The sequence below is a fragment of the Oncorhynchus gorbuscha genome, linkage group LG10 (genome assembly GCF_021184085.1).
Source record: "Oncorhynchus gorbuscha isolate QuinsamMale2020 ecotype Even-year linkage group LG10, OgorEven_v1.0, whole genome shotgun sequence".
Lineage (NCBI taxonomy): Eukaryota > Metazoa > Chordata > Actinopteri > Salmoniformes > Salmonidae > Oncorhynchus > Oncorhynchus gorbuscha.
Window position 1 is genome coordinate 31,391,617 of NC_060182.1, and position 16,319 is coordinate 31,407,935.

At 46.0% G+C, this 16,319-nt stretch overlaps 1 protein-coding gene across 1 annotated transcript in view; it reads right to left on the reverse strand.

The window, feature by feature from the left end:
* The window catches only part of LOC124045866 (UHRF1-binding protein 1-like), a 46,681-nt gene that overhangs the window by 16,904 nt on the left and 13,458 nt on the right, over window positions 1–16,319 (reverse strand). Inside the window, exons 2-6 of the mRNA XM_046365612.1 lie at window positions 7,840–8,002; window positions 4,407–4,445; window positions 4,121–4,212; window positions 3,760–3,949; window positions 556–696 (exon numbers count right to left, since the gene is read on the reverse strand). Of these exons, the coding sequence (XP_046221568.1) occupies window positions 556–696; window positions 3,760–3,949; window positions 4,121–4,212; window positions 4,407–4,445; window positions 7,840–8,002 (625 nt within the window). The remainder of the gene's footprint in view (window positions 1–555; window positions 697–3,759; window positions 3,950–4,120; window positions 4,213–4,406; window positions 4,446–7,839; window positions 8,003–16,319) is intronic.

Consider the following 16,319-nt stretch of genomic DNA (forward strand, 5'->3'; position numbering starts at 1 on the left):
TTTTAACGGACCTCTGAGACTATCACAGTGCAGGTGCATTTATACGGAGACTTGATTACACACAGGTGGATTGTATTTATCATCATTAGTCATTTAGGTCAACATTGGATCATTCAGAGATCCTCACTGAACTATCTGGAGGAGAGTTTGCTGCACTGAAAGTAAAGGGGCTGAATAATTTTACTCTATAGAGTTTCGCACTCTTGCTGCCTCCAGTAACTGGAACGAGAGGCGTTTCGCGTGGATTCTTTCACACCCAATTTTTCAGTTTTTGATTTGTTAAAAAAGTTTGAAATATCAATAAATGTCGTCTCCACTTCATGATTGTGTCCCACTTGTTGTTGATTCTTCACAAAAAAATACAGCTTTATATCTTTATGTTTGAAGCCTGAAATGTGGCAAAAGGTCGCAAAGTTCAAGGGGGCCGAATACTTTCGCAAGGCACTGTACGTATGATACACCATGAGAATGGTTGCATTTCAGAAACTGTAACATGGGGAAGTTGTTGGGGAAAAGTCACATCAAGAAAACCCCACCCCCATGGCCCAGTCTTACCCTGCGCTTCAAGGCAATGCGGATGCGTCCCTGGTTGGTGATGAGGCGTAGTGGGGTACTGTTCAGGTCCTGGTCCTCACTCTCTATGGCATCAGCCTCGATACGCAGACTCTGCCAGTTGATCTCCTTAAACGTCAACACCTGGGAGGTTGGACAGACAGACACAATATACATATTAGGGAACCAGTGTGTAGGAGGAGCCTGAAGTAAACTGGCCAAACAATCTTTGTCTTTACGAGACAAACAGGGAGACCATGTAAAAGAGGTAATCTCTGAGGCTTACGCATATGCATTTCCTGATAACTTGATTACGGGATCTCATTTAGAGGGGCAAAAAAATATAACTGTACCGTGTAACCTGGTCATGATATACTAACTTTATTGTGTAACCTGGACATGCTATACTAACTGTACCATGTAACCTAGATATGCTGTACTAACTGTACCGTGTAACCTGGACATGCTGTACTAACTGTACCGTGTAACCTGGACATGCTGTACTAACTGTACCATGTAACCTGGACATGCTGTACCATGTAACCTGGACATGCTGTACTAACTGTACCATGTAACCTGGACATGCTGTACCATGTAACCTGGACATGCTGTACTAACTGTACCATGTAACCTGGATATGCTGTACTAACTGTACCATGTAACCTGGACATGCTGTACTAGCTGTACCATGCTCTCTGCGCTTTTAACGGACCTCTGAGACTATCACAGTGCAGGTGCATTTATAACCTGGACATGTACCTGTGTAACCTGGACATGCTGTACTAACTGTATCACGTAACCTGGACATGCTGTACTAACTGTACCATGTAACCTGGACATGCTGTACCATGTAACCTGGACATGCTGTACTTAACAACATTGGACCATGTAACCTGGACATGCTGTACTAACTGTACCATGTAACCTGGACATGCTGTACTAACTGTACCATGTAACCTGGACATGCTGTACTAACTGTACCATGTAACCTGGACATGCTGTACTAACTGTACCATGTAACCTGGACATGCTGTACCATGTAACCTGGACATGCTGTACTAACTGTACCATGTAACCTGGACATGCTGTACTAACTGTGCCATGTAACCTGGACATGCTGTACTAACTGTACCATGTAACATGGACATGCTGTACTAACTGTCCCATGTAACCTGGACATGCTGTACCATGTAACCTGGACATGCTGTACTAACTGTACCATGAAACCTGGACATGCTGTACCATGTAAACTGGACATGCTGTACTAACTGTACCATGTAACCTGGACATGCTGTACTAACTGTACCATGTTACCTGGACATGCTGTACTAACTGTACCATGTAACCTGGACATGATGTACTAACTGTACCATGTAACCTAGATATGCTGTACTAACTGTACCATGTAACCTGGACATGCTGTACTAACTGTACCATGTAACCTGGACATGCTTTACCATGTAACCTGGACATACTGTGCTAACTGTACCATGTTACTTGGACATGATGTACTAACTGTACCATGTAACCTGGACATGCTGTACTAACTGTACCATGTAACCTGGACATGCTGTACTAACAGTACCATGTAACCTGAACATGCTGTACTAACTGTACCGTGTAACCTGGACATGCTGTACTAACTGTACCATGTAACCTAGATATGCTGTACTAACTGTACCATGTAACATGGACATGCTGTACTAACTGTACCATGTAACCTGGACATGCTGTACCATGTAACCTGGACATGCTGTACTAACTGTACCATGTAACCTGGACATGCTGTACCATGTAACCTGGACATGCTGTACTAACTGTACCATGTAACCTGGACATGCTGTACTAACTGTACCATGTAACCTGGACATGCTGTACTAACTGTACCATGTAACCTGGACATGATGTACCATGTAACCTGGACATGCTGTACCATGTAACCTGGACATGCTGTACCATGTAACCTGGACATGCTGTACCATGTTAACCTGGACATGCTTTACCATGTACCTGGACACTGTGCTAACTGTACCATGTTACCTGGACATGATGTGCTAACTGTACCATGTAACCTGGACATGCTGTACTAACTGTACCATGTAACCTGGACATGCTGTACTAACTGTACCATGTAACCTGGACATGCTGTACTAACTGTACCATGTAACCTGGACATGCTGTACTAACTGTACCATGTAACCTGGACATGCTGTACTAACTGTACCATGTAACCTGGACATGCTGTACCATGTAACCTGGACATGCTGTACCATGTAACCTGGACATGCTGTACCATGTTACCTGGACATGATGTACTAACTGTACCATGTTACCTGGACATGATGTGCTAACTGTACCATGTAACCTGGACATGCTGTACTAACTGTACCATGTAACCTAGATATGCTGTACTAACTGTAACATGTAACCCGGACATGCGGTACTAACTGTACCATGTAACCTGGATATGCTGTACTAACTGTACCATGTAACCTGGACATGCTGTACCATATAACATGGACATGCTGTACCATGTAACCTGGACATGCTGTACCATGTAACCTGGACATGTTGTACTAACTGTGGTATGGGAGCTGTGCTTTGGAAAAGTGGGTGGGGTTTTATCCTTCCTGTTTGGCCCTGTCCGGGGGTGTCCTCGGATGGGGCCACGGTGTCTCCTGACCCCTCCTGTCTCAGCCTCCAGTATTTATGCTGCAGTAGTTTATGTGTTGGGGGGCTAGGGTCAGTTTGTTATATCTGGAGTACTTCTCCTGTCCTATTCGGTGTCCTGTGTGAATCTAAGTGTGCGTTCTCTAATTCTCTCCTTCTCTCTTTCTTTCTCTCTCTCTGAGGACCTGAGCCCTAGGACCATGCCCCAGGACTACCTGACATGATGACTCCTTGCTGTCCCCAGTCCACCTGACCGTGCTGCTGCTCCAGTTTCAACTGTTCTGCCTTATTACTATTCGACCATGCTTGTCATTTATGAACATTTGAACATCTTGGCCATGTTCTGTTATAATCTCCACCCGGCACATCCAGAAGAGGACTGGCCACCCCACATAGCCTGGTTCCTCTCTAGGTATCATGTAATCTGGACATGCTGTACAATATATACTGTGGCTTGACAGGAAGGAAGGTGAACACAGGGGGGGGGTATTTACATAAATGCAATATAACCGTGTTAATTCAATCATATGAGCGTACCTCTCCTCTTTTTGGGTCCGTGATGCGGGTGTAGCGAAGGTCAGTCTTCTGCCATTTGGGGTTGAGACTGTTACCCTGGAGCTGCCAGAGCTCGAAGGAGGCGTGGAAGGCACGGGACTGCACCTTGATGGTGATAGAGTTGATGATGACTGACATACCCTCCACCACCTTCTCAGCAAAGCCATACTCACTGCAGAAAGACATAGGAATAGAACATTTGATGAGAATGTAGACTTTATCACATTATTACTAACAACATATGAACAATTGCAGATAACTATGTACCTATCCTTTCACTGGTAAAGAGCATGAACAGTAAAATCCCTCAAAAGTTTCCAAACAGAGAACAGATAAGGCGTACCTCTGGCCAGCAGTGATGGCAATAGGGGAGGGGCCATTTGGGGCGCGGGGCTCCTCACACGTTCTCATCTCCACTTCTACTTTGTCCAGGAACTGCAAGGATACCATGGGTCAACATTGTAGGCTACAGCCTGAGGCCACACCCTGATAGCAGTATAACAACATGAAACCAATACAATCTGTTACAAGAGAAAGAAAGGGAGAGGGACAGATGGAGAGCGAGAGAAAGAAAAAGAGGAAAGTCAACAAACTGATGGAGGAAATAGAACAAAGGGCAGAATTCATACCAGGCAAATAGGGCTGGTCTTCAACTTTGTCCACTGTATCTAAGGGAGACAAAACAGCAGGGACCAGTCATGCACAAACACTTTCCTCAGCACTGTTCTACTGGAATGTTTATCATTCACTGTGCAAAAGAGAGCTTACACCAAGAAACACAAGTAAGACCTCTCCTTACAGACTAATATCTGACCGAGACTGGCTTCAAACTAGTAATACTGAAGATAAAAGGGACACCAGGGCCCTACAGATGCAACCCACACAGAGCTCATCTCCTCGGATCTAGTCCACATCTCCGGAAACAGGCTATTCAGGGCTGTGGCTGGTGCTGTTGCTAGCCTCTGACCTTTTGTGTTCTTCCACGCTGTTTCTCACTCTGTTATCTTGAGATAGCAGTGGGTCTAGAGACATGTGCACTGATCTCAGTGTTATCAGATAACAGTGCTGCTTATCTCTGGACTGCTACCAGGGAGCATGGGTAGCTTATGCCCTCTGTGGCTTTCATTGATGGAGCTAAAGGCTACACGGTGAAACCACAATAACATGGTCTTGTCAAACCGCTCACCATAGGTTTTGCCTGGCAGTGCTTTACTGCTTTCACGTTAATCTTCCTTTGGCCCGCAAATTATGACCTTAAAGATTGAATCCGCAGTAGGGGGATACAGTGCCACTGGCCGCCCCACCATCATTCTTATAGTTTTTTTTTGCCGAGCTGAGGAGTGTCAAGAGCATGGTAAAAATATTTTTTGTACATATTGTGCTCTTCTGTCACGCATGCAATGATATATGTTTGTCTCCACCTGCCGACAAAGCCTTTGTGGACCTGAAGCATCGGTTCACAACAGCACCCATCCTCATCCATCCTGAGCCCTCGCGTCAATTTGTGGTGGAAGTTGATGCTTCAGATGTTGGAGTGGGGGCTATCCTGTCCCAGCGATCTGCCCAGGACCAGAAGCTTCATCCCTGTGCCTTCCTGTCCCATCGTCTCAATCCTGCTGAAAGAAACTACAATGTTGGCAACCGAGAACTCCAGGAGATGAAGACGGTGTTGGAAGAGTGGAGGCACTGGCTGGAAGGAGCAGAACAGCCTTTCCTGATCTAGACAAACCATAACCTGGAAAATCTCCGTACAGCTAAGCGCCTCAACTCGAGGCAGGCCCGGTGGGCCCTCCTGTTCACCATATTTAACTTCGACATCTCCTACCGCCCAGGGTCTAAGAATGTGAAGCCTGACGCCCTCCCGTCTATACAGTTCCTCTGCCACACCCTTGACCTCTGAAACCATTCTCCCTACCTCATGCCTTGCTGCCACTGTGGATTGGGTTATTAAGAACCTGGTCCGTGAGGCACAACGCTCCCAGCCTGGACCGGAAGGGGGGAGCCGGCTGACCGTCTGTTTGTCCCTAATCCAGTCCGGTCCCAGGTCCTGGAATGGGCTCATTCCTCCAGGCTGACCTGTCATACACTAGCCTGCCTTCAACAACATTTCTGGTGGCCCATAATGGTCCCTGACGTCTCTCTGCCTTTGTCAGCGCATGCACAGTGTAGGCTCAAGACAAGACACCACGGCAAGCTCCTTCAGGCCTCCTGCAGCCACTACCGGTTCCTCATCGTCCCTGGTCTCATATCTCTGGACTTTGTCACTGGGCTCCCTCCGTCTGATGGCAACACTGTCATTCTGACGGTAGTCGACCAGTTCTCCAAGGCTGCCCATCCCTCTCCCCAAACTACCTTCTGCCAAGGAGGAGGCCCAGCTTATGGTGCAGCATGTCTTCCAGATCCATGGACTCCCGGTAGACATGGTCTCCGATCGGGGTTCTCGTTTCAGTTCCGGAAGACATTCTGCACTGGGTCGTCGGCCAGCCTGTCATCCGGATTCCATCCCCGAACTGACGGTCAGTTGGAGGAGCCAACCAAGACCTGGACACCACCTTAAGGTGCCTGGTCTCAATCAACCGTACCTGGAGCCGTCAACTGGTCTGGGTGGAGTATGCCCAGAACACTCTCCCCAGTTCTGACATGGGACTCTCCCCTTTCGAAGTGCTCGAGCCTCCACAGACCAACTCCAGGTATCGTCAACAAGCGGACCGTCGCTGGATCCCAGCTCCCCGCTACCGCATTGGGCAGATGGCATGGCTGTCCACACGGGACCTGCCCCTTCGGGTAAAGTTCCGCAAACTGTGCCCCCATTTTATTGGTCCCTTTCCCATCACCTGAGTTCCACTGCTGTCGATCTCTTGCTACCCCGTACCCTCCATATTCACCCTGTGTCTAGAATTAAACCAGTGTCTCAGTTATTTTGTCCTCTGTCCCCCCCCCCGGCATACAGGGTGAGATGTCTCCTAGGTGACCACGGAGCAGTACCTGGTTGACTGGGAGGGTTTTGCCCCGGTGGAGAGGTGCTGGGCTCCTGCTAGAGACATCCTGGATCCAGCTCTCATCGCCAACTTTCACCGCCGACACCCTGGACCACCAAGGTAGGACGCCAGGTGGCGCCCCTGGGTGGATTGTCACACGCTGATCTGTTTCACCTGTCCTCGTTATTGTCTCCACCCCTTCCAGTTGTCGCTTGTTTTCCCCAGTGTATTTATCCCTGTGTTTCCTGTCTCTCTGTGCCAGTTTGTCTTGTATGTCCAAGCCTACCAGCGGTTTTTCCTGCTTTGCCTTTTCTCTTTTCTGTGTGTTTACTATGTTATAATTAAGTATATGATTTGATAGCAGTCTGATTGAGCGGTGGAAGGCAGCAGCAGGGTCATAAGCATTCATTCAAATAGCAGCACTTAGCAATGCTGGGATGCACAGCGCTGTTAATGACTTCAAGCCTATCAACTCCCAAGATTAGGCTGGCAATACTAAAGTGCCTATTAGAACATCCAATAGTCAAAGGTATATGAAATACAAATGGTATAGAGAGAAATAGTCATATAATAACTACAACCTAAAACTTCTTACCTGGGAATATTGAAGACTCATGTTAAAAGGAACCACCAGCTTTTATGTTCTGAGCAAGGAACTTAAACTCTAGCTTTTTTTGCATGGCACATATTGCACTTTTACTTTGTTCTCCAACACTGTTTTTGCACTATTTATTTGAGACTAAATAGATTCTATTTATGTATTATATTAAGTTAAAATAAAAGTTATTGTTGTTGTCATTAATTACACGCACATATATAAAAATCGGTTGATTTAATCTGCTTTTTTTTGATCCTCCAATAATCGGTATCGGCATTGAAAAATCATAATCGGTTGACATCTAGTGTGGAGGCCTGGAGATTCTAAACGTGTTTATGTTAAGTAATGGTCAATTACAGTGAGACTGGCAGTATTTTGCATGACAATAACCGCCACAAAATGGCAAAATGTCATGACCGCCACAGCCCTAGGGAATGATTGATGTGGATTTGACATGGTTTATTATCAGAAGAACAGTTGTCTCACCCTGATTGCAGCCTTGTTGCAGTAGACCCGGGTGACAGCCAACCAGGTGGGAAGGTCCAGCATGTTCTGCAGCACCTCCTCATCCAGCTCCAGGTTGGACAGCTGACCCTCGCCCTTCAGCGTGCTGAGGTTGATCTTGTCTGGGGACAGGTTCTTGGTGAACCTTCATACAAAGGAATGGGAGAGAGGTTAGTTAAGGAAACCACTGAGATGTGTGTTGCGTGTGTGACGTAAACCAGACATATTGCTGCGTTCACCAATTTCTACATATGTTTGTGTGGTTTACAAGGTTTAGGAAGCTATGTGAGACACTGATTGAAATGAGATGCTAGTCTGACCACGGTCGGCTTTTGGCAGTGAGATGTAATTGTGAGGTTCATGCTGTAGGTCTAATTGAATCCCAGGCTGTAGTAACAGTCAGTGTCTTGGCCAGAGTCCCACCATAGCTCTCCATCTGGCTTCATTGACCTTACGCTCCACTACAGATTCAAATTAACTGCTGAGCCATTTGCCAGAGCAAAACCACACAGTGAAACGGCAGTGGTGAGGAGTAGGCTAGCTGTAACGTTTTCTGAAACTATGATTACCAGTATGTGGCAACAAACAGACCAGTTAAGTGTTCCAATCTACCACACTCACCATGACTGACAATTATGACCTTTTATTGCACACTCATTAAAACTAAAACCTGACATTTCAGACCCCAACACAAAGGCTGGTGTTGCTTGGGTTTTGACTGGTGGTAACAGAGATAAATGCCAATACACGAGAGGTCTGACTCACCAGTCCATTGTCTGGTTAACATATTGTAATGCTACTGAGACAAGTGAAACACTGGTTCAAAATGATGTCAGGGGCTCGTCCAGTAGCCTAATAAGCCAAGTGCAGCCTTTGGTATATAGCAAGTTCCAACAGCCTGACTTTATTAATGAGAGGGCTACATTTGGAAAGCTGAGATACCAGTATAACAGAGCATAAACCGAAGTCCAACAATATTTTAATTAGCCGGCCAGCACAGGAACATGCCTGTTATCAGTCGTCAGCTGTAGGGCAATTCCACGGAAATTAAATCATGCTTTGACAGATTTCTCACTTTAAAATGTATGCCAAACAAAAACCATTGATTTCAAAGTTTAACAAACCATACAATTAACACATTTACTGGAAGAACTGTGCAGATGCAAAGTTTGGGAACAGAATTGAAGTAAAATCTCCCTCAGGTTTTTTATGCGACCGCATTTTCCAGAAACGGTTACATATCTGCTCTGAATTCTGATTCAAAGATGTCTGCAGAAAGAATGGGGTGTCAGCTATGCCATGAACGGAATTACATTATGGGTCATTATGGGTCCCTGATCTGTACTATACACAAATGCATAATTATGAATATGAATGGAATTCTCTTCATGGTGATGTATCCTGAATAGGTACAAATATACAATATCCTTATTTTGCATATTTGTGTATTTTTCTAAACACTGGATATTATTCTAATGAGCTCCGCCCGTAAACACGACCACATTTGGTTGGCCCGGACCAGACCAAATTTAAACCAATCATAGCCATCTGTGTCTGAGATCTGGACATCCCAGTAGAGCACAGTACAGTAAATATGTTCAGTAAAGTACATTATACTGTACTTTACTCGTGTGCGCTACTGTATTCAACTTTTGTTTCCTTTACTGTTCTGTACTCTCCTGTACTGAATTGTGCTGTCCAAACTTGTGAAACAAACCTCTGATTGGTTCTGTGGGAAAGGATGCTTGTTGGAGTAAATGTTAAGAGGGTAGGTGTCATGGTAGGTGTCAGTAAGAGTCGGGAGAGGTGACATTAACTGGACAGCGAGAAGAGTGAGAGAAGAGAAAGAGCGACAGAGAGAGCAAGGGGGAGTGAAGGGTTGTCTAGACTGTTTTTACAGCCTTGCTTTTACCACAAGAAGACAGAAAGAAAACTGTTATGAGCTGAACATAACAGTATGCCAGTGGAAGATATGACAGTAGCAGGTCACCCAACTGTGGTTTGTGACTACTATGGATTTCCCATTGTAGCCAATTGCAATAATTCCATTACTGATTTCTGTAATTTCGTTACTGATTAAATCAAAATAATTCCGTGTTTGAATCACTTAATAATTCATAAACAAACTTAATATCAGTAAAAACACTAATTAGTAGGTCTACCTTTTCTTACTTCTGTCAACTTTTATTATCTTCCCTCTTCTTGACTCAAAATACTTCAGCTTTTCATTTGAATGAATTTGTGAACATTTCTAAAAACATAATTCCACTTTGACATTATGGGGTATAGTGTTTAGTAAATCAGTGGCACAGAATCTCTATATAATTAATTTTAAAATTCAGGCTGTAAAAACAAAAGTGGTAAAAGTCAATGGGTGTGAATACTTTCTGAATTGATTTTGAGCTTTCTGGTCAGACTATATCCTACCTTTAGTTTAAATCAGTGCTGATAAAAACAGTTAAATATGCTATATTGTAATGTTGCTCAGTAAAAGAATAGACCTACAAAATATTAGGATACAACTATTCGCTGCTCTCAGTCTGGCGTTGATCCTAAACAAATCATCCTACTCAAATATTCAATATCGAACTACAGATCACAAATCAATTAGCCTATTTTAGATACATGCATTTTCTGGTGTAAAGTTCACTGCCAGGCTAGTCAAAACAATTTACCTGGATTGTGCGGCAATAAAGCTGCATTTTGTTTATATCTTGAATCCATTTGGGTCAGATACAGACCCAACCCGACGATTCGATCTCTCCTCGGACATGTTTTGGGGTCGGCTCAAGTGTGTCCACATCTGCCCCCGGTTCCGGTTGGAGCGAGTGGTCGCATCTGCACTCCGCTCCCGCGGGTAGTATAACTTTTTCATTATATTTCATTATAGCACAACGGTTTGATTTGTCTAATCTTAGCAATTTCTTCTCAGCTAGCTACATAGCCGTCTTTGTATCAAAGATAATTGCGTAATTATCGTATTTCGCCGTCCTAACGTAGTCTTCACTACCCAGCTAGCTAACGTCCACTGATTAGCTGCACTGGAGAAACTATTACACTCAACTGAACGAATTGATTAGTGTAGTGTTAGCTAGCTACATAGCTGTCTTTGCTGTCTTCGTATCATCGTATCCAAGATAATTGTGTTGTTTAGGTTTAGAGTGTGTAGTCTTAGAGTGATTATCTTAATTTACCGAGGTTAGCTAGCCAGCTATTTGTCGTCCTTAACGTAGGAGACTCTGCTAGCTAGCCAACAGCTAGCCAACAGCTAGCCAACGTCTACCGAATTGACTCACAACCCGGTCGCATTCACAGGTAGTATCACATTTTCACTTCATTTCATTACAGTACAACGGTTTGATTTGTTTGATCGTAGCTAGCTACATAGCTAGCTACATAGCCGTCTTTGTATCAAAGATAATTGTGTAGTCTAGAGCGATTTTCTAGGTTAGCTAGCCAGCTATTGTCGTTCTTTTAACGCAACGCAACGTAACGTAAACAACACTGCTAGCTAGCCAGCTAGCCCCCGAATAGCAACACTGCAGAAACTATTACACTCAACGGAACGACTTGATTAGTGTAGTGTCAACAACGCACCCACTGCCAGCTGGCCTACTTCAGCAGTACTGTATCATTTTAATCATTTTAGTCAATAAGATTCTTGCTACGTAGCTTAACTTTCTGAACATTCGAGACGTGTAGTCCACTTGTCATTCCAATCTCCTTTGCATTAGCGTAGCCTCTTCTGTAGCCTGTCAACTATGTGTCTGTTTATCTCTGTTCTCTCCTCTCTGCACAGACCATACAAACGCTCCACACCGCGTGGCCGCGGCCACCCTACTCTGGTGGTCCCAGCGCGCACGACCCACGTGGAGTTCCAGGTCTCCGGTAGCCTCTGGAACTGCCAATCTGCGGTCAACAAGGCAGAGTTCATCTCAGCCTATGCCTCCCTCCAGTCCCTCGACTTCTTGGCACTGACGGAAACATGGATCACCACAGACAACACTGCTACTCCTACTGCTCTCTCTTCGTCCGCCCACGTGTTCTCGCACACACCGAGAGCGTCTGGTCAGCGGGGTGGTGGCACCGGGATCCTCATCTCTCCCAAGTGGTCATTCTCTCTTTCTCCCCTTACCCATCTGTCTATCGCCTCCTTTGAATTCCATGCTGTCACAGTTACTAGCCCTTTCAAGCTTAACATCCTTATCATTTATCGCCCTCCAGGTTCCTCGGAGAGTTCATCAATGAGCTTGATGCCTTGATAAGCTCCTTTCCTGAGGACGGCTCACCTCTCACAGTTCTGGGCGACTTTAACCTCCCCACGTCTACCTTTGACTCATTCCTCTCTGCCTCCTTCTTTCCACTCCTCTCCTTTTGACCTCACCCTCTCACCTTCCCCCTACTCACAAGGCAGGCAATACGCTCGACCTCATCTTTACTAGATGCTGTTCTTCCACTAACCTCATTGCAACTCCCCTCCAAGTCTCCGACCACTACCTTGTATCCTTTTCCCTCTCGCTCTCATCCAACACCTCCCACACTGCCCCTACTCGGATGGTATCGCGCCGTCCCAACCTTCGCTCTCTCTCCCCCGCTACTCTCTCCTCTTCCATCCTATCATCTCTTCCCTCCGCTCAAACCTTCTCCCACCTATCTCCTGATTCTGCCTCCTCAACCTTCCTCTCCTCCCTCTCTGCATCCCTTGACTCTCTATGTCCCCTATCCTCCAGGCCGACTCGGTCCTCACCTCCCGCTCCGTGGCTCGATGACTCATTGCAAGCTCACAGAACAGGGCTCCGGGCAGCCGAGCGGAAATGGAGGAAAACTCGCCTCCCTGCGGACCTGGCATCCTTTCACTCCCTCCTCTCTACATTTTCCTCCTCTGTCTCTGCTGCTAAAGCCACTTTCTACCACGCTAAATTCCAAGCATCTGCCTCTAACCCTAGGAAGCTCTTTGCCACCTTCTCCTCCCTCCTGAATCCTCCTCCCCCTCCCCCCCCTCCTCCCTCTCTGCAGATGACTTCGTCAACCATTTTGAAAAGAAGGTCGACGACATCCGATCCTGGTTTGCTAACGACACCGCTGGTTCTGCTCACACTGCCCTACCCTGTGCTCTGACCTCTTTCTCCCCTCTCTCTCCAGATGAAATCTCGCGTCTTGTGACGGCCGGCCGCCCAACAACCTGCCCGCTTGACCCTATCCCCTCCTCTCTTCTCCAGACCATTTCCGGAGACCTTCTCCCTTACCTCACCTCGCTCATCAACTCATCCCTGACCGCTGGCTACGTCCCTTCCGTCTTCAAGAGAGCGAGAGTTGCACCCCTTCTGAAAAAACCTACACTCGATCCCTCCGATGTCAACAATTACAGACCAGTATCCCTTCTTTCTTTTCTCTCCAAAACTCTTGAACGTGCCGTCCTTGGCCAGCTCTCCCGCTATCTCTCTCTGAATGACCTTCTTGATCCAAATCAGTCAGGTTTCAAGACTAGTCATTCAACTGAGACTGCTCTCCTCTGTATCACAGAGGCGCTCCGCACTGCTAAAGCTAACTCTCTCTCCTCTGCTCTCATCCTTATAGATCTATCGGCTGCCTTCGATACTGTGAACCATCAGATCCTCCTCTCCACCCTCTCCGAGTTGGGCATCTCCGGCGCGGCCCACGCTTGGATTGCGTCCTACCTGACAGGTCGCTCCTACCAGGTGGCGTGGCGAGAATCTGTCTCCTCACCACGCGCTCTCACCACTGGTGTCCCCCAGGGCTCTGTTCTTGGCCCTCTCCTATTCTCGCTATACACCAAGTCACTTGGCTCTGTCATAACCTCACATGGTCTCTCTTATCATTGCTATGCAGACGACACACAATTAATCTTCTCCTTTCCCCCTTCTGATGACCAGGTGGCGAATCGCATCTCTGCATGTCTGGCAGACATATCAGTGTGGATGACGGATCACCACCTCAAGCTGAACCTCGGCAAGACGGAGCTGCTCTTCCTCCCGGGGAAGGACTGCCCGTTCCATGATCTCGCCATCACGGTTGACAACTCCATTGTGTCCTCCTCCCAGAGCGCCAAGAACCTTGGCGTGATCCTGGACAACACCCTGTCGTTCTCAACCAACATCAAGGCGGTGGCCCGTTCCTGTAGGTTCATGCTCTACAACATCCGCAGAGTACGACCCTGCCTCACACAGGAAGCGGAGCAGGTCCTAATCCAGGCACTTGTCATCTCCCGTCTGGATTACTGCAACTCGCTGTTGGCTGGGCTCCCTGCCTGTGCCATTAAACCCCTTCAACTCATCCAGAACGCCGCAGCCCGTCTGGTGTTCAACCTTCCCAAGTTCTCTCACGTCACCCCGCTCCTCCGTTCTCTCCACTGGCTTCCAGTTGAAGCTCGCATCCGCTACAAGACCATGGTGCTTGCCTACGGAGCTGTGAGGGGAACGGCACCTCAGTACCTCCAGGCTCTGATCAGGCCCTACACCCAAACAAGGGCACTGCGTTCATCCACCTCTGGCCTGCTCGCCTCCCTACCACTGAGGAAGTACAGCTCCCGCTCAGCCCAGTCAAAACTGTTCGCTGCCCTGGCCCCCCAATGGTGGAACAAACTCCCTCACGACGCCAGGACAGCGGAGTCAATCACCACCTTCCGGAGACACCTGAAACCCCACCTCTTTAAGGAATACCTAGGATAGGATAAGTAATCCCTCTCACCCCCCCTTAAGTTTTAGATGCACTATTGTAAAGTGACTGTTCCACTGGATGTCATAGGGTGAATGCACCAATTTGTAAGTCGCTCTGGATAAGAGCGTCTGCTAAATGACTTAAATGTAAATGTATGTAATGTAAAATACCCAAATGGGGGACAACAGGATGATTTTGCAGAACAGCGTAACCTACATGAATAAAAACATTTGGCCACATTACACTCCCTTCCACTCTCCCATGATAAAAGTTTTGAGAATGACACAAATATTAATTTTCAAAGTCTGCTGCCTCAATTTGTATGATGGCAATTTGCATATACTCCAGAATGTTATGAAGAGTGATCAGATGAATTGCAATTAATTGCAAAGTCCCTCTTTGCCATGAACTGAATCCCCCCAAAAAAACATTTCCACTGCATTTCAGCCCTGCCACAAAAGGACCAGCTGACATCATGTCTGTGATTCTCATTAACACAGGTGTGAATATTGACGATGATAAGGCTGGAGATCACTCTGTCATATTGACTGAGTTCAAATAACAAATCAAATCCAATTTAATTATATAACCCTTCTTACATCAGCTGATGCCACAAAATGCCGTACAGAAACCCAGCCTAAAACCCCAAACAGCAAGCAATGCAGGTGTAGAAGTACAAACTGAAAGCTTCAAAAGGAAGATGGTGCTTGGAATCATTGTTCTTCCTCGGTCAACCATGGTTACCTGCAAGGAAACACATGTCATCATCATTGCTTTACTTCTCCACAACTTTGTCCCTGACCTGTTTGGAGAGTTCCTTGGTCTTCATGGTGCCGCTTGCTTGGTGGTGCCCCTTGTTTAGTGGTGTTGCAGACTCTGGGGCCTTTCAGAACAGAATATATACTGAGATCATGTGGCGGATGATGTGACACTTAAAGTCCACCTGTGTGCAATCTATTTCATTAATTATATGACTTTGAAGGTAATTGGTTGCACCAGATCTTATTTAGGGGCTTCATAGCAAAGGGGGTAAATGCATATGCACACACCACTTTTCCGTGTTTTATTTTTTAGATTTTTTTTTTCTCATTTCACTTCACCAGTTTGGACTATTTTGTTATAGGGATAGGCGTTCCGCTAGCGACCCACCATGACAACATCCGGTGAAATTGCAGCGCACCAAATTCAAAATACAGAAATACTCATTATAAACATTCATAAAAGATACAAGTGTTATACATCGGCTTAAAGATGAACTTCTTGTTAATCCAGCCGCTGTGTCAAATTTCAAAAAGGCTTTACGGCGAAAGCATACCATGCGATTATCTGAGGACAGCGCCCTGCTTACAAAAGCATACAAACATTTTCAAGCCAAGTAGAGGAGTCACGAAAGTCAGAAATATCGATAAAATTAATCACTTCCCTTTGATCTTCATCTGGTTGCAGTCACAAGAGTCCCTGTTAAACAATAAATGTTTGTTTAGTTCGATAAAGTCCCTCTTTATTTTGTTGGCGCGTTTTGTTCAGTAATCCATGGCTCAAAGGCGGTCACAACGTGCAGACGAATACATCCTAATAGTACCAGTAAAGTTCGTCGAAACATGTCAAACAATGTTTATAATTAATCTTCAGGTTGTCTATTGTCTAAATAATCTATAATATTTCAACTGGACAATAACGTATTCAATAGAAAGGAAATACAACGAAGAGCGCGCAATCGGTCACGCGCGCAAACCAGCTCTGCTTCATTCTACAGTCCACTTACAAAACATTATTCCGAAAAC